The 18612-nt window shown below is 42.9% G+C and overlaps 1 protein-coding gene across 4 annotated transcripts in view; it reads right to left on the bottom strand.

Annotated features, from left to right (window-relative positions):
• The window catches only part of FAM13C (family with sequence similarity 13 member C), a 218460-nt gene that overhangs the window by 15622 nt on the left and 184226 nt on the right, over positions 1-18612 (bottom strand). For 3 of the 4 annotated variants that reach the window (XM_075348703.1, XM_075348701.1, XM_075348702.1), the window contains exons 7-13: positions 17984-18194; positions 17013-17151; positions 15890-15971; positions 14198-14394; positions 11444-11527; positions 4350-4445; positions 1582-1784 (exon numbers count right to left, since the gene is read on the bottom strand). In XM_075348703.1, the coding sequence (XP_075204818.1) occupies positions 1582-1784; positions 4350-4445; positions 11444-11527; positions 14198-14394; positions 15890-15971; positions 17013-17151; positions 17984-18194 (1012 nt within the window). The remainder of the gene's footprint in view (positions 1-1581; positions 1785-4349; positions 4446-11443; positions 11528-14197; positions 14395-15889; positions 15972-17012; positions 17152-17983; positions 18195-18612) is intronic. The other variant, XM_075348704.1, reaches the window with a different exon arrangement.

Genomic DNA, 18612 nt, shown 5'->3' with positions numbered 1-18612 from the left:
CAGAGGAGTACCCAAACTTGCATAGTAAAAAAAAAATTGGTTTGTATCGCTATTTTTGAGACCTTTAGGCTGTTTGCACACAGTGTGCTTTTGATGTGTTTTTGTTGCAGATTTGTCACAAAGCTGCATGCCTATCCTTATGCCATCAATGAGAATTCTGATGTTGTGCACACGTTGCTTATTATTTTCCTACAGATTTGGTGCAGAAAATAATCTGCAGCATGTCAATTGTTGATGCGTTTTTGCCTGTGTTTTTTAGCCCTTCTACCCATTGATTCATTAAGAAAAAGCCGTGGCACAAAAACACATATATGGTGCAGATTTGATGCAGAAAATTTCTGCACCAAATACTCAACTTGTGCACATAGCTTAAATGTTTTTATTTTTCCATTGATGGAGCTTTGTAAGGGCTTATTTTTTGCATTTTAAGCTTATGATTTCAATTATACCATTTTATGGTACATAAGAAGTTTTGGTTGCTTTTTATTGAATTGTTTATGGGTTTCGTGACGGAAAAGTTTCAATTTTTTTGTCCTTTATGCCGTTTACCTTAAACTATATATTTGGATAAATCGAACCTCTAAAGACACAGCAATACTGATTTAAATGTTATCAGTGATTGACAGCAGAGTTTAAATAGTTAACCCCTTCAACCCAGAGCCATTTTCCGTTTTTGTTTTTTTCCTCCCTTTCTTCCAAGAGCAATCTTTTTATTTTTCTGTTAATACAGCCATATGAGGATTTTTTTGTGGAACAAGTTGTACTTTTTGAATGAAACCATTCATTTATCATATACTTTAGTGAAAAATGAGGAAAAAAAAATTCCAAGTGCGGTGAAATTGCAATAAAAGTGATTGTTTTTTGGGTTTTTAAATTACCCTGTTCACTATGTGGTAAAACTGGCCTGGCAGTATGATCTTCCAGGTCAGTACGAGTTTGTAGATACCAAACATGTGTAGTTTACTTGCAAATTAAGTAGGGAACAAAAATTAAAAAGTTTGTAAATAACTGTCACTATGAGTAGTAACCATGGATACTTAAGCTACAATGCCCTGCACATAAGGTAAGAGACATTCCAGTATCAGGAGAACTATATTACGTTTCCAATGTGCTAATATTATTACACCTACTACATATTAGGATAGGATCTTTGAGATGGGAACACCCCTTTAATACATCATCAGTTGCAGTCTGATGCAACTGTTCTTCTGTGTGGTTGCTTATGAAATTTTAGGAAAATGAAAGAACAGCAAAGCACCATAGAAGTGTATGGGTGCCCAACTCACAGGGTGTAATACTATAATGTACACGAGTCCTTATGGATGGAATGCCAACCTCAACGGCTGCACACTTTAAGGCCATGTTCACACCACTTCTGCATTTTTCACCCATTCCTGGTTTTGGCTGACAAATTCTGATGTAAAATCAAATCAAATACTCAGCGTGTGAACGTAGCCTTAAGATGTACTTACCCTACCTGGAGATTAGGTAATTGCAGCCATAAATTCACACCAATGCTTTTTCTGTTCTACTTAAAGGGCACAAAACAGATGGATTTGCCCCAACCCTTGTCGTACTCACATAGAGGCTTCGTGTAGGTTGGACATAGACAGCGCCGGCTGCCGCCCACTTCTCCTTTCATCCAGAGGGGAAACGTATGCAGGTTCCAGATCGTCGCTGCAGTAAGTCAGATGCTCGTCTGCCGCTAAATCGTGCTCTTCAGTCAACACAAATTCACTGGAGGAATTCGGGGCGCTGTCATCATCAGAGTCCTCCTCTTCATGCTACAGGTCACATACAGCGTGATGTTAGACTGCAGGTCCGCTAGCTTTTATTACATGAGCAGAATATCACCAAATCAGCAGACACCCCAGCTTCTGGTCTGTAGCTTTCTGAACACAATGAGATCACCTGACTATGATGATCACTACGGGGCCAAATATAACAATGGGAACTTTTGTGTATGAGCCAGAAAAAAAATGATGGGGGAGGGGATCTGATCTAGAGGTTTAATATAATGAGAGCGGCATCACTGCTTATTGTTATCTTACATGCATCAGACCTGCTTTCTCAGTGGTTTTCGCAGTTTTTTTTAGCATGCAGTCTCTGGCAGATATGTCTTATGTATCAATAGGCAAAACAAAAATATGTATTTTGGCCTTTGTTGACAGGATATTGGTCAGTATACCTTTTTGTGTACAATTTCATAGAAAGTAAGAGAAGGCATGCAAGATATACATTATATATATATTTATATATATATATATATATATATATATATATATATATATATATATATATATATATATAATCACATGGAAGTCTATGGATTTTCAAAGTAAGTGCACTAGACTCATCAGGTCTAAGAGATGATTATGGTTTGCATTGTAGAATCTGGTGACAGGTCCACTTAATAACTGTGCCGATTAAAGGGGTGGTTCACTACTCAGCATTAGTGGCCACATCGATGTAAAGCTCATAGGGAAGGCTTTTCTCAACTACCTTTGTGTAGTAAATTCTGCCTCTGAGCGGTGCTATTGCGGTCCACTCATCCCCATCATGTGACCCCTCGAGCTCTGTGACTTCTGAAATCTGGTGATGTCACGTCAACTTCCAGTTGACCCAACATCACCGAGGCGGACCCAGTCTTCGTGAGTAACTGGGCTGTGGGCGGAGATTCATCACTCGTCACAGCCCAGCATCGTTTCTGCTTGCAGCGCTCTTCAGCGAAGGAAAGAGCGTGCGAGATGCTGAGCTGTGATGAGCGGTGAAACTCCGCTCACAGCTCAGTCACTCTTGGAGATTAGGGCAGGCCTCGGTGACGTCAGGTCAACTGGAAGTTGAGGTGACATCACCGGATTTCAGAGGTCACAGAGCCCGGGGGGGGGGGGGGTGGGTGTCACGTGATGGGGTTGAGCGGACCGCAATAGCGTCGCTCACAGACAAAATGTACTACACAAGGTATTTGAGAAGAGCCTTCATTATGAACTTTACATCGATGTAGCCTCTAATGCTGAGTAGTGGACCACCCCTTTAAATATACGACAATTTTAGTGAACATGATATGTAGTAGAAAACCTCAAATTCTCATCTTTAAAGGGAATCTCTCAGCAGGTTTTTGCTGTGTAATCTGAGAGCAGCACAATGTAGGGGTTGAGAGCCTGATTCCAACAATATGTTTCTTACTAGGCTGTGAGTTTTTGTATCACTAAAATCAGTGTTTTATCAGCAGGAGATTATCACTAGAGGACTAGTTGTCTTGTGCCTCCTAGTACAACCACACCCCCATCACTGATTAGCAGTTTTCTGTAAATATACATTGTACATAGTAATTCTGAGCTCTACTAGATCTGCAGTAGAGAAAACTAAGGGGTACTTTGCACGCTGCGACATCGCTAGCCGATTGTAGCGATGCCGAGCGCGATAGTCCCCGCCCCCGTCGCACATACGATATCTTGTGATAGCTGCTGTAGCGAACAGTATCGCTACGGCAGCTTCACACGCAGTTACCTGCCCTGCGACGTCGCTCTGGCCGGCGACCAGCCTCCTTCCTAAGGGGGCGGCTCGTGCGGCGTCACAGCGACGTCACACGGCAGGCAGCCAATAAAAGCAGAGGGGCGGAGATGAGCGGGACGTAAACATCCCGCCCACCTCCTTCCTTCCGCTTTGCATGCGGGACGCAGGTAAGGAGATGTTCCTCGCTCCTGCGGCTTCATACACAGCGATGTGTTCTGCCGCAGGAACGAGGAACAACATCGTACCTGTCGCTACAGCGAAATTATGGAAATGACTGACACTACACAGATCACCGATTTACGACGCTTTTGCAATCGTTTATCGGTGTTTCTAGGCTTTACACGTTGCGACGTCGTTACCGGCGCCGGATGTGCATCACTTTCGATTTGACCCAGACGATATTGCAGTAGCGATGTCGCAACGTGCAAAGTACAACTTAGTGACACATTGCTGGAATCAGGGTCTCTGTCACTATATCATGCTGTAGTCAGATTACAGCAAAAACCTGCCAACAGATTCCCTTTAATGTATACTTTGTATTATTTTGCAATTTTTTTCTTCTGGCCAGCAAGTGTGGTTTTATTTTAAATCAAGACCTGTCGCCTCTTTGAGATGGGATTTGGAGGCTCTTAAAACTGATGATTTGTGCTTTTGAGACACATCTAAAGTATACAGGCTAAAATAATGCTATGATTGTGGGTTATTATATCCTGACAGCGTCTAAATCAAGGTCAACGTTTCTTACAAGGATATTGGAGGACTTGTAAAAAGAAAATAATGTTCTTCTACAATTCTATCTACAAATATGAAGAATAACACGTGGAGAGACTTACAATGGTGGGAATCAAGGAGGCGGTGGATAATAACTGCTTAATAATCCGGTATCTGTCGTAGAGCGGTTTTATTAGGCTTCTCTCTTGCTTTGTAACCTGAAATATCAAACACTTTGTCACGTACCACGCAATTACGAGCAGGTACATTAGTGCGCATTATTGGATTCAAAGGGTGTAAAGACTGAAAACACACAAAGGATACATGAGTGACATGTAACCGAATGTGACAAAACACAACCTCACACAGCACACAAATACAGTATATTCAATCATATGAAGATCATCAATTCTCCTGATGGAGCGTATTAAGGATTAAGCATGATGGAGCGGTTAGCGGGCTTGTTTTTTTGTGTGCTGAACTATAGTTTATGTGGATACCATTTTGGTAGCCATTTTCTTTTTCTACATTTCAAGCTTTGCTATTATTTTTCCTTATTTTGATCATTTTATTTTGTGATAGACTGGGCTTTTGTGGACAAATGTTTATTCCTTTTACGTTTAGAAGCAGGTACCAACTCCATACACCCGCACCGGACGTGTGACACAATCGTTCATCCTATGTCAGGAAGGGGTTAATAGATTTTGTTCTTTGTAAGCAGTAAACAAATACTTGGAAAGATTTAGTAACAGACGACATCTCATGTCTGTGCATTAGAAGGGTTTTAGGTGACGGACAGTAAATCACGTCTATCCATATTGATATGCACAGTGCAGAACACAACAGCCAGTATTGATTTCTTCCAAGAAAATGTCTGGCAAAAACCATGAAGGTTTATTTAAGGACAGGTGCGGTCAGTTCAGACGTATACTCTAACCATCTTCATTTATGAATGATAGTGATCAGCCTTCCTGTCTCCATGTTTGTCTAAGAAAATATTTTGTGAATTGTGCAGTTACTCTGATATTCCTATTGGAAATGTATGAAGAAAGTGACAAATGGGCTGGACTAATCCCATTCAATAGGGCGTGTCATTATAAGCCTTTCATAATCCCCCCCTGATTGGACCTTCAATAGGGCGTATCACTACAAGACTTTCATAATCAGCCCTGATTGGACCTTCAATAGGGCGTATCACTACAAGACTTTCATAATCAGCCCTGATTGGACCTTCAATAGGGCGTGTCACCACAAGACTTTCATAATCAGCTCTGATAGGACCTTCAATAGGGCGTGTCACCACAAGACTTTCATAATCAGCCCTGATTGGACCTTCAATAGGACGTGTCACCACAAGAGTTTCATAATCAGCTCTGACTGGACCTTCAATAGGGCGTATCACTACAAGACTTTCATAATCAGCCCTGATTGGACCTTCAATAGGGCGTGTCACCACAAGACTTTCATAATCAGCTCTGATTGGACCTTCAATAGGACGTGTCACCACAAGAGTTTCAGAATCAGCTCTGATTGGACCTTCAATAGGGCGTGTCACCACAAGACTTTCATAATCAGCTCTGATTGGACCTTCAATAGGACGTGTCACCACAAGAGTTTCAGAATCAACCCTGCTTGGACCTTCAATAGGGCGTGTCACCACAAGACTTTCATAATCAGCTCTGATTGGACCTTCAATAGGGCGTGTCACCACAAGACTTTCATAATCAGCCCTGATTGGACCTTCAATAGGGCGTATCACTACAAGACTTTCATAATCAGCTCTGACTGGACCTTCAATAGGGCGTATCACTACAAGACTTTCATAATCAGCCCTGATTGGACCTTCAATAGGGCGTATCACTACAAGACTTTCATAATCAGCTCTGATTGGACCTTCAATAGGACGTGTCACCACAAGAGTTTCAGAATCAACCCTGCTTGGACCTTCAATAGGGCGTGTCACCACAAGACTTTCATAATCAGCTCTGATTGGACCTTCAATAGGGCGTGTCACTACAAGACTTTCATAATCAGCCCTGATTGGACCTTCAATAGGGCGTGTCACTACAAGACTTTCATAATCAGCCCTGATTGGACCTTCAATAGGGCGTGTCACCACAAGACTTTCATAATCAGCTCTGATTGGACCTTCAATAGGACGTGTCACCACAAGACTTTCATAATCAGCTCTGATTGGACATTTAGTAAGGCCGGTTTCACACATCCGGCTTTTTGCCGGTTTGCCGGATGCGGCGCTCTCCCGTACAGTTAATACAGTACAGTGACAGCGCAACAAGCGCCGGTCACATGCTGTCATGTGACCGGCGCATGTGACCCAGAAGTTACAGCGCTGTCATTGTACTGTATTAACTGTACGGGAGAGCGCCGCATCCGGCAAAACGGCAAAAAGCCGGATGTGTGAAACCGGCCTAAGGCATGTCACCACAAGACTTCATAATCAGCTCTCATTGGACCTTCAATACGGTGTGTCACCTCAAGACTTTCAGAATCAGCCCTGATTGGACAGTTTCAGCATGTGTAGGGACATGCCCACTAATAATAATTAATAATGGTAACAATAAATGCAAAGGTCTAAGAAAAAGTGCCCTATAATTGTTATTTCATGTTAAATGTAAGGTATTACTAAAACAGACATGACGGGTCATTGTCTATGGGATTCTGACTTTGTTCATTTGTTTTAATGAAAATTAGGTGATGTCACCACTAGACATATCTCAGGAGCCGCTCTATACAAACTGCTTGGCAGGTTTAGACCCTGGAAACTGGCTAAATCATTAAAGGGGTAAGGGTGCGTGCCAATGATCAGTATTTGCAGCGGTTTGGACGCAGCATACGTCAGCTGCGTCCAAACTGCTGAGGTGTACAGTACAAGCATAGTGGATGGGATTCCTAGAAATCCCGTGCCCACTGTGCTGGTTTTTTTCGCAGCAAACACTGACCTGTGGAGCGTCTTTCCAGACCGCAGCATGTCAATTGTTTGCTGTGGAATTGCCTGCATCCTCCGTAGAGAGAACACAAGCGAGAGACCGCAGCGCACTGAACCCTGATCGTGGGTACAGGCAGCTGCGCTCTCCTGCTTTCTCCTGCGGAAGACTCGCACGGCCTTCCCATTCAGGACTCGGTGCGTTCTGATCGTGGGCACATACCCTAACTCCCATCTCATACACGTATGTGTCAGAGCCCCATTCTTGAGATAGATACAGGCCCCATTGTTGGATCTGCCATAAATGTACAACATTGAAATAATCCTTTAAAGGAAAAAAACTACTAAAAAATGTTTAAAGTTATTTTATAACTATAGTTATATATAAATAATGGCTCAGCTGTCAGGTAAAAGTGGAAACCTAGCTCTCCCCTTATTTATAGCATGATAGGACATACATCCAGATGACGTATGCACCGATTCTGTATCACAAACTGGACTGGGCTCGCCCCACACTTTCTGCGAATCTCAGCCAACTTGTTAACAATCCACAAATGTATATGGACTTATACAGTAAATACTGAAGATACAATGGCAGAGAGCCCTCCTGACAGTCACAGGCTGATGTGAAATAATACAAACAATAGGAAAAATCCTAATATCATCTACGAAAAGCACGGGGAGAACTTTGCTGGGAAAATTCACACTCTAAGGCCCGTTTCACACGTCAGTGAAAAACACAGACGTTTTTCACTGACGTGTGTAAAACACGCACATGTCCCTCCGTGTTCCGTGATTCACGGCACACATGGGTTGTCCATGTGCAATCCAGGCTCCATTCTCCTTGGTCCGTGATTGCACATAGAGATAAACTCACCTGTGCGCGCTCCTGCTCTCCATGGTGCTGAACGCTCCCGCGGTGCAGCATCCGGTCGGCGCTGACCTCCGCAGCAGCTGCTTCCGGGTCGGCTGTGTCGTGCATTCATGAATATTCACGACAGTAATGAGCCGGCTCAGAAGCAGCAGGCAGAACAGGCTGCAGAGAGCGACGCTGGAGCCGGGCGAGTAAAAATGTTTTTTATTTAATAAGCACGTTTTTTTTTCTGGCACATGTTTCACGGATGACACAAGGATCACACCACTGCATGGTCCGTGGAACATCAGTGATGCCAGAAAAAAACTGACTTGTCTCCGTGCGGCAATCACGGATACGCGGGTACACCGCACGGAGACAAGGTCAGTGAAAAATCACTGATGTGTGCGCAGACCCATTGATTATAATGGGTCTGTGTATGTAAGTGATTCTGGTACGTAGAAAAAAAAAAGCGCACACACATACCAGAATCACTGACATGTGACACAGGCCTTAGGTTAAGTTCACAGGTCTCTATTTTTGTCCATGAAAAAAAACTAAAAACTGACCTCACACAGACAGTTCTCAGCACAATGTTATAATAGGGCTGTTCAGATGAGCATTTTTTTCACGGATCAAATCTCAGAGTGAAAAAACATTAAATCCCATATGGAGCCACCATATAACATGCGAATATCACCGAGACATTGCAATTCTTTAACGTATGAAACTGTATTTGGTCTTGTAAATTGTAATAACAACTGATGTATAAAAATGAATGCCATGGATGACAACACAGATGAAAATCGTACAAATCTTTTACGCTCATGTGAACTTAAGGGTACTTTACACGCTGCGATATCGGTACAGATATCGCTAGCGAGCGTACCCGCCCCCATCGGTTGTGCGACACGGGCAAATCGCTGCCCGTGGCGCACAACATCGCTAACACCCGTCACACGGACTTACCTGCCCTGCGACGTCGCTCTGGCCGGCGATCCGCCTCCTTTCGAAAGGGGCGGGTTGTGTGGCGTCACAGCGACGTCACACGGCAGTCATCCAATAGAAGCGGAGGGGCGGAGGTGAGCGGGACGTAACATCTCGCCCACCTCCTTCCTTCCTCATCTCGCCCACCTCCTTCCTTCCTCATTCCGGTGGACGCAGGTAAGGAGATGTTTGTCGCTCCTGCAGTGTCACACATAGCGATGTGTGGTGCCGCAGGAACGACAAACAACATCGTACCTGTCGCAGCAGCGATATTAAGGAAATGAACGACGTGTCAACGAGCAACAATTTTTCACGTTTTTGTGCTCGTTGATCGACGCTCATTTGTGTTACACGCTGCTATGTCGGTAACTGCGCCAGATGTGCGTCACTACCGACGTGACCCTGACGTTACCGATATCACAGCGTGTAAAGCCCCCTTTACCCTCAGAATGGTGATGCAGAAACCATGTTTAGAAAAAATGCAATGCAGTTTTTCAAACCAAAGTCAGAAATGGACAGGAAATATAAAGAAAGGACTAATAATTCTTCTGTTTGCAGGATCATCTTCTGGCTTTAGCTCAAAACTGCATAAAGAAAAATGCAGAGGCTATTTTTTCCCTAAAGAACGCCACCCTGTATCTGGATTCAAAGGTGTAGTTTTTGGTTTAATTTTCTAAACCAAAGTAAGAGGTGAATTCAGCAAAAAGAAAAAAGTATTTTCTCTAGATGCAAAAAATATTAGGTCATTTTCTCACAGTTTCTTTTATCATTTATCATGTTTTTATTGGGCTAAAAATTCTACATAAAACATGTAAAATACTATTTTGGTGCAATTTTTTATCTGTGGCATTTTTTCAGCTTACATCTCTGTGCAAAATTTAGTTGTTTTTTGATGTGAAAAATGCTAAAGATTTGAAATGTCTTTCCCCCCCTCATGTCATTGCAATTTTTGATAAAGACTCTGGAATGGATTCATAAAATGCCATAATGCCATAAAACCCGTGAATCCAGCCAAAGACCTCCCTTTATATTTATTCTTCCTATTGGGTGAAAAATCTGTACCAACACTTGCTTGAATGAATTCAGCTTGAGAGTATGTTTTTAGAGCAATTTCTTCACAAAATATTTTTCATTTTATAAAATTACTAGCTGTAGTACCCGGTGTTGCCCGGGATAGTAACTGTGTCTCTCTGTTTCTCTCACTCTCCCTCTCTGTCTCCCTGTCTGCGTGTCTATCTCTTTGTCTTTCTATCTCTGTCTGTCTCTCACTGTCTGTTTCTCTGTCTGTCTCTTTCCCTGTCTGCCTTTATCTCTGTCTGTCTCCATCCGGCTCTCTGTCTGTCTCTCTGTTTCTCTGTCTCTCTGTTTCGCTCTGTCTCTATCTTTCTCTGTCTCAGTCTGTCTCTCTATCCGTGTCTCTCCCTGTCCGCCTCTCTCTCTATTTGTCTATATCTCTTTCTCTCTCTGTATCTGTCTGTCTCTCTCTGTATCTCTCGCTCTTTCCCTGTCTGCCTCTATCTCTCTCTGTTTTTCTGTTTCTCTCTGTCTCTTTATCCATCTCTCTGTCTCTTGATCTCTCTCTGTCTCTCTCTGTATCTGTCTGTCTCTCCGTCAGTCTCTCTATCCGTCTCTCTTTCTCTCTCCCTGTCTGCCTCGCTCTGTCTCTATCTCTCTCTGTATCTCTGTCTGTCTCTGTCTCTGCACCAAAATAATATGAACTGACATATAAGCTGTCTTACACTAAGAATATCCTTCATTGCCTATAGCAGCCAATCCCAGCTCCTATTAATGATCTGTATCTCCAAGCTCCACTGACTTTAATGTAAGCAGGTTTTCTGGCGAATAACTGTAAAGCGCAGAGTTAAATTTTCCCCTCAAAACATAGTCTATGATTTTCCCTGAGTCACATGAGGTGGGCAAAATTTAGTCATGATAAATACGACGGGGCGGATTTCTTTAGCGGACATGAACATACACACATAAATTCAGCTTTATATATTAGACAGTATATTCACTAGGATAAGCCTTCACAATCTGATTGCGAAAGTCCGACCTCTGCAAACGCAATGATCCATAAAATAAAGGGGACGCAGCGCTGATTTGGCACCGTATCCCCTGTACAATGGACCTCCACGAAATGGGATCAGCTGGAATTTTCTGCAGAAGATGGTAGCACCAAAATTGGTAACTGATGTATATGGCCCCTTTTTTACATACCCTTGCATTGTATTATCCCAGCAGCAGCTAGATACATGTATAGTTTATAGAATGTAATTGGGGCCTCGTTATTGTTAAAGATCATGCAATTTAATATGAAAAATTACAGAAAAAAGACACAGTATCCGCTCCTACAACATCCAACAGTAACACACTGCTAGTAGATTAGAACAAACACGGTGAGGTCACTACAGGGCCATAACTCAGATACTTACTGGGCGTCCATGAATATTCTCAAAATACAGTAGACATTTCTGGAGACTCATTTTTTCCAGATTCATTTGCTTTTTTGTCATATCCTAGTTAAAAAAGTTATTGGTATAGTTAGGAAGGATACTACGATACTAAGAATTATCAGGTTCTGTAACAGCGAGTATTCTGCCACCGATTTGCTTGTTCACACCTGCAGGACGCAGAACATGGCCAAGCATAATATGGGTGATTAGATTACAATTTGTAGCCGCCGTTGGCTTTTTATTGGCCGGCCTTCCTTCCTTTGATCTCACAATCTCAGTTCTGTGGCATCATCACTATATGTGCTATAGCTGGTGTGCTCAAGAAGAGAACAAGTAGAGAGGCAGATATACGACACTGTAAAAAATAGTCAAAAATCCACTTTTACTATTTCCATCCAACCTCTGCAAATAATATTAAGAAGCCAAAGTCCCTGGGGGTGGATTCTAAAAAATTAAGCAGAAAAAAACCTTTGTCTTAATAGTTTTTGATCCCATTTAATAATATATTAATATTGTAATTTTGGAAGACCGTGACCAATTATCGAAAAGGATTCTGTGTTGTTCTAAGGGCTTCAAAAGGTCTCTAGAGAATGACCCAAATTTTTGTAAGCTGTTTGGTCCATTAATCAGTATTATTTGGCAGGTACAATGTACTCATCTAACCAGTCTAAACTCATATCAACCAGTAATGGCGAACCACCAGGAAAAGCTACCACTTCATGACTGGTAAGGGGTCAAGTGTAGAGAAAGAAGAGGAAGTAGACCCTCTGGGAATTTCTCTGACCGGCGATGTACATGGAAATGCAGTAAACATTCATTCAAGTGAACTGAGCTGTGATAATCATAACAGTAGTTAGATACAGTTAAAGGGATAGTCTGACTAAAGCAAGTTACCACCTATCCAAGAGACAGGTAATAAATTATTGATAAGTCAAGGTCTGACCACTGGGAACCACATAGATAGGCAGAACGTTGGAATGGAGCAGCAGGTCGTATGCTTGACTGCTGCTCCATTGATTCCCTGTAGGGTTTCCAAGTGCTGCACTCGGCTTTTTCCGGTAGCCCCATAGAAAATGAATGTAGCAGCTGTCGGACATCCGACCTTCTGTTCCAGTGAAGAACAGGAATAAAAATCCCCAATGGCTGTGGACTCCATCAATCAGACATCGGCCAATCATTAAAGAGGACCAACCACGAGGATTTTAATATGTAGCCTAAAGCCAGTGCTATACTGGTGCTATCATGCTGATTCTAAACATATGTTTAGTTGTGAGATCGGATGTATAGTTTGTGACATACAGTGAAGTAAAGTTTGTGAAATGCACGGTTAGTTGATTGATAGGTGCAACAGAATATCTAATAGGTGGGTCGGGTTTTGCTAGTTACTCCCACCCCTGTCCTTCCGCCCCCGTCTCTGTTATTAAAGGGGGAGGAAGGACAAGGGGAGAAAGCACAGGCAGGCAGACAGGGGCGGGAATAACTAGCAAAACCCGACCCACCTAATAGATACTCTGCAGCACCTATGAATCAAATAACTGCATTTTATAAACTTTATTTGCCTATACTTTAGAAAGTATACATCCGATCTCACAACTAAGGCGGGCTTTGCACGTTGCGACATCGCAAGCCGATGCTGCGATGTCGCACGTGATAGTCTCCGCCCCCGTCGCAGGTACAATATCTTGTGATAGCTGGCGTAGCGAAAATTATCGCTACGCCAGCTTCACATGCACTCACCTGCCCTGCGACCGTCGCTCTGGCCGGAGACCCGCCTCCTTCCTAAGGGGGCGGGTCGTGCGGCGTCATAGCGACGTCACACGGCAGGCAGCCAATAGCGGCGGAGGGGCGGAGATGAGCAGAATGTAAACATCCCGCCCACCTCCTTCCTTCCGTAGAGCCGCCGGCGGCAGGTAGGAGATGTTCCTCACTCCTGCGGCTTCATACACAGCGATGTGTGCTTCCACAGGAACGAGGAACTACATCGTACCTGTCGCTGCATCGGCATTATGGAAATGTCGGTGAATGCACTGATGATACGATAATGACGCTTTTCCGCTCATTCATCGTATCAGCTAGCATTTACACACTACGATGTCGAAAGGGACGCTGGATGTGCGTCACTTTCGATTTGACCCCACCGACATCGCACATGCAATGTCGCAACGTGCAAAGCCGCCCTAAGGGTATGTATAGACTCAGCATGATAGCACCAGTATAGCACAAGCTTTAGGTTATGTATGAAAATCCTGGTCGTTGGTCCTCTTTAAGTAGTCATGTATTCCATAGATAGGTAATAACTTATTTTAACAGGACAACCCCTCATTGCCATACAATGAGGAAATACAACCAAAAAAATAACAACAAGATTGAGCATTGGCCATCTCCTTCATGCTGCTCAGAGACATTCATCAAGCTCCAAAACGACTGTACAATTCTAGCTCAAAAGACCCTCAGGCTTCTTACAGATATAACTGTATTATTATTTATTTATCAGTGCATTTTAGAATGTGAAAACCATATATAAATTAACAATAGACGAGGCATATTTCATAATTCCCTGCACACCAAGTCTGGTTATGTCTAGAAATTATTATATATATCTATATTATTAACTTTGCCTAAATGTTAACCCCGTCACTCTATTTGCACGCACATTACATGCAGATATGGATGTTAAATGTGATGTAATACAACGAAAAGGCCAAAGCTTTCACTCCGCAACGTCTCCCGTACCTTTACATTCTCGGGAAGGTTGAGTAACTGTCTCTTCTCCTTCAGCCTCTTCCATACCGTTTCCACTGTTTCTTCTACAGATGACATGGGTGAATTGGTGACGTCTTGCTGCTCCACCACAATGGATGCCACCGATCTGTCGTCATAGGGTGTGGCTCTTGGCACGTTTTGGTCTTCAGACAATTTTAGCTTTAACTCTGAAACAAGGGAACATTTTATTCAAAAGAAAACAGAATGGCATTGGGAAGGTATATGCCATATTTTTCGGATTATAAGATGCACTTTTCCTCCCAAAAATTTGGGAAAATGAGAGGTGCGTCTTAAATCCGAATATAGCTTACCGAGGGGGCTGTCTGTGCGGCGACCGGGTGCGTTCGGGCGGCCAGGTGCCTGTGGCTGCGTGCGGACAGCTGGGTGCCTGTCGGTGCCGGCTGCCTCTCTGTGTGGGTGGGTGGCCTGCTGGCTGCCAATCTGTGCATGCCGGTGGGTGGCTGTGCGGCAGGTGTCCAAGTGTGTCCACGGTCCCAGTTTCAAATGATGGTGCCGGAAGTCAGTGCGTGCACAGATGGAGCCCTTGGATGAGAGCTCCATCTGCGCATGCGCCGCTCCAGGCGCCATCATTTGAACCGGGACCGCGGACACACTGGGACACTCACCGCACTGGCCCGCTCCACCACTGACCCGGAGCCGCTGCTGCCACTACTGACCCGCCATTGCTGACGCCACTGACCCACCGCCGCCACTGACCTGCCACCGCTGCCACCACGGACCCGCCGCTACTGCCAGCACAACCTCTGGCTCCTGTGACCCCGCTTCACCACCACTGCTGCCCCCCTCCAGTAAGACAACACCAGAGTATAAAACGGACCCCATTTTTTATTTTTTTTATCTCTAAATTTGGGGTGCGTCTTATAATCCGGTGCGTCTTATGAAACGAAAAATACGGTATATGAATGCTGAAAAAAAAACTTCTTACTTCTAAACATAAACTAAATGATTAAATGTACAGGCTCTTCCTATGAATATAAAGTAATGATAAAGATTACTTTGTGATCAGTAAGGGTCCAACTGCTGGGAACCAAGCCAATCCTGACTTGAGAGATTTATATCAATCATTAAAGGGTTATTCCCATCTCCAAGATCCTATCTCAATATGTAGTAGGTGAAATAATACTATTAGCAAATACCTCCAATTAGAAATGTAGCATAGTTCTCTTGATTAGCCATGTCTCTTACCTCATGTGCAGGGCATTGCATCCCCTAGCAGGGCTAACAGACATGGATGGATCTGAATATGGGGCAGAATTAATGGTGCTGTTCAAAAGTATAACTTGTCCCACAAAAAAAGAAGCCCTCATATGGTTATATTGACAGAAAAATGAAAAAGTCATGGCTCTTGGAAGAAGGGGAGGAATACATGAAAATTAAAAATGAAAAATCGCCCAGGGGTCAAAAATAGTCAAAATTTTTCTTAAACATACATATAACATGGAAACCTGATATAAACAACAGATCATTTTCTGAGGATAACTTCCTTTTAATTTATCTCACAGCTGAGCTGCCCGAATGACGAGGGCAGCTGGAGATTCAGAAGATAGGGGGATAAAAGTCTTCAAGACTAAGCCTGTACTATCTGTGTATGAGCAGCTTTACTTATTAGAACACAACACACGGCAGGTGAAAACAAATTACCTTTGAGCTGTTTACGAGCCTTGGACAGGTCATTCATCCATTTCAATACTTCAGGATTGGACGTTTTATCACTATGAGAAGGCTGAAGAACAGAACGAGAAAAATATACAGATATAAACAGCTGAATGGGTGGATCCAAAAATGATGACTGATTCTGCTCAATTCAGTAAATACATTACAAGTCAATATCTTCCAACACGTAATCTCCGGTCTTCCCAAGAGCTCCTTTTATCCTCCACTCTTATACGTTCCTCACTCAATTGAGTGAAAGACTTCTCCCGAGTATCCCCCATCCTCTAATTCTGTGCACAAACATGTCCGATTATTCGCAACACTCACCATTTTCAGACAGAACTTTAAAACCATGTCTTCAAGAAAGCTTACAACCGGTAATGACCCCGATGCCACTACACCACCAAAGCTGACGAAATCCCCAACCTATTGTCTCCTTCCTCATTATCCTGTAGACTGTAAGCCTGTGAGGGCAGGGTCCTCTCCTTTCTGTACCAATATGTAATTGTTAGTTGTATTTTGCACGTAACCCCTTCTCGTGTACAGCACCAAGGAATCAATGGTGTTAATATTTTAGGACTGGGCAATGATAAACAAAGCATACACCTTTTAAGCTTATATTTGGCACAATAAGGTTTAGTTGTTGGGAAGACACTCCTCTATCCAATACTAACTACCAGCCATGCCGTTGCCTATCCCTTGGTTTGCTCTCTGTTTGTATAATTAAACCCGGTAGCTTTCAGTGATTTAAGAGTTTTTTTCACATCCAGAGAATTTTACAATAAAGGTTTTGTTTGACCACTATGTAGTCCAGCCACATGCATAAAGAATTGTGCCTCGAAGGTTTCACAGTAACGTGTCTTGGGTGGTAAATGGACAGAGACACTATCAGATTCTGACCTTCATTGTAAATGACAAGCACTCTATAAAAGGAGCCTGTCACACAGAGCCAGGGGACATTATGTCATCAGTGGAATCACAGAAAGGCATTATTGTCCCTCGGACAGAGGTCACACTTGTGGAGACTTTATGATAGTGTTGACTGAAGCTATTACAGTTCATACTCTATTCCAAGAAAACAGATTCAGTACAACAGACACCGTACACTCACACGATAGTTCTTCTCCAGCTCAAACTTATCTTCAAATTTTCTGATCTTCCTCTTCAGGTTCTGTATTTGTTTGGTGAGTTGTATAACGGTCATGGGTTCTTTCGGATCTTCACAATTCCCTCTTGATGAACTTCTTGGCCTTTAAAGTGGACAAAACATTTTTCAATATTTGTAGGCAGCCATTTCAGACTAGGATGAGGCTGATCACACAGTTTTGTCAGAAATTAGAGAAGGATTTCTTTGTGATATATACAATATCGCCAAAAAGATGGCCACACACGAGACCAATGTTGGCCAAATAAACTGATAATATCAAAACTTTCAAAACATCTAAAGACTTTAAAGGTGACGCAAATGCTCAAAAGAAGGGTCAGACATGCTGGATATGTGCCTAAAAAAACCTCAATTCTATTTTTTTTAAAGAGAACATAAGTAAGCTTGGACAAGCTGATTTTTTTATGTGCATGTGGGTCTGGGGAAAAAAAGCTGTCGGCTAGACAAGCAATCGAGGAAAAGCTATCTAAGGTGTTGATGACAGTAGGAGACATTAGTTGTTCTTTCGGCATTGTATTGGGTGGCACTAACTATTCAATTACTACACTAATCCCTGAAGAGCAAGAACGAAACAAATAAAGATGTATTATTTAAGAAGATTATTTACTTTGGAAAATCCATATTTCTATAATGGTCCTAAAATACTCTGATCACAGGAGGTCCAGCAACCGGGGCGTCAGCAATAAGCAGTGATCTGGGGGGTTAATAAGTTTTTGGTTCTCCTGGTAATCTGGACTAACTAAAATAAGCTCATGTAATGCATGACCATCCTGGGTCCTCCACATTGTAAAATTGCCCTTTGTAGCGGGTCTCCACTTTGGCCTAGGGATCTCAAAGCAGTGATATCCCAAACATACATACTACGTTGTATGACTACCAGTTTCGGCACAATTAGAAAACATAAAATGTCTACATACATCATGAATTGCTGAGCACTTGGCGGGGAAGGTGCAGACTCGGTGTCCAAATTGAATCTCTGGCTTTGACTGAAGATAGAGCAGCGTGGGGACAACAATGGATTGTCTCCGTCAGTGATGTGGAACAGAAGACGGCTAGTCCCGAAGCTTCGGTTATCTTCAGCCACAAGGTCTGCATCATTCTGCAACTCTCTATGAACTGATACTGGCTCTAAAATTAAAGTAGAGGAAACAGTCAGATATAGAAAAGTATATTTGTATTACCAAGTCCTATATACAGAGAACAGATCTACTAGTAGTTCTGTAATACATAGTCAATAATGTATAATTATCTAAGCAACCAGGGAGTTGAATTCCTTGTGGCCAATGAAACTCAATGTTCAAGCTCCAGAAGTAAAACACAGTTAGGCAGCACCGGGCTCTCCTGCATTGAGAGGCGCTACTGATATATTATTCATCAGCTGCTTGCCAGGTATCGCACAAACGTAATATTCTGATTTATAGTACACGAAATACATGATATCTGCTGCATATGCACAAGATTGGACAAGCAGGGGAAGCTCATCACAAGCAAAGGCTGGAGGAGTACACCTCAAGTGAGAGCTGGGGGAGTACATCACAAGCAGGGG

The sequence above is a fragment of the Anomaloglossus baeobatrachus genome, chromosome 5 (assembly GCF_048569485.1).
Source record: "Anomaloglossus baeobatrachus isolate aAnoBae1 chromosome 5, aAnoBae1.hap1, whole genome shotgun sequence".
In the NCBI taxonomy this organism is placed as follows: Eukaryota; Metazoa; Chordata; class Amphibia; order Anura; family Aromobatidae; genus Anomaloglossus; species Anomaloglossus baeobatrachus.
Note: the sequence above shows the minus strand (reverse complement) of the source record. Positions and strands in the feature narration are given on the sequence as shown.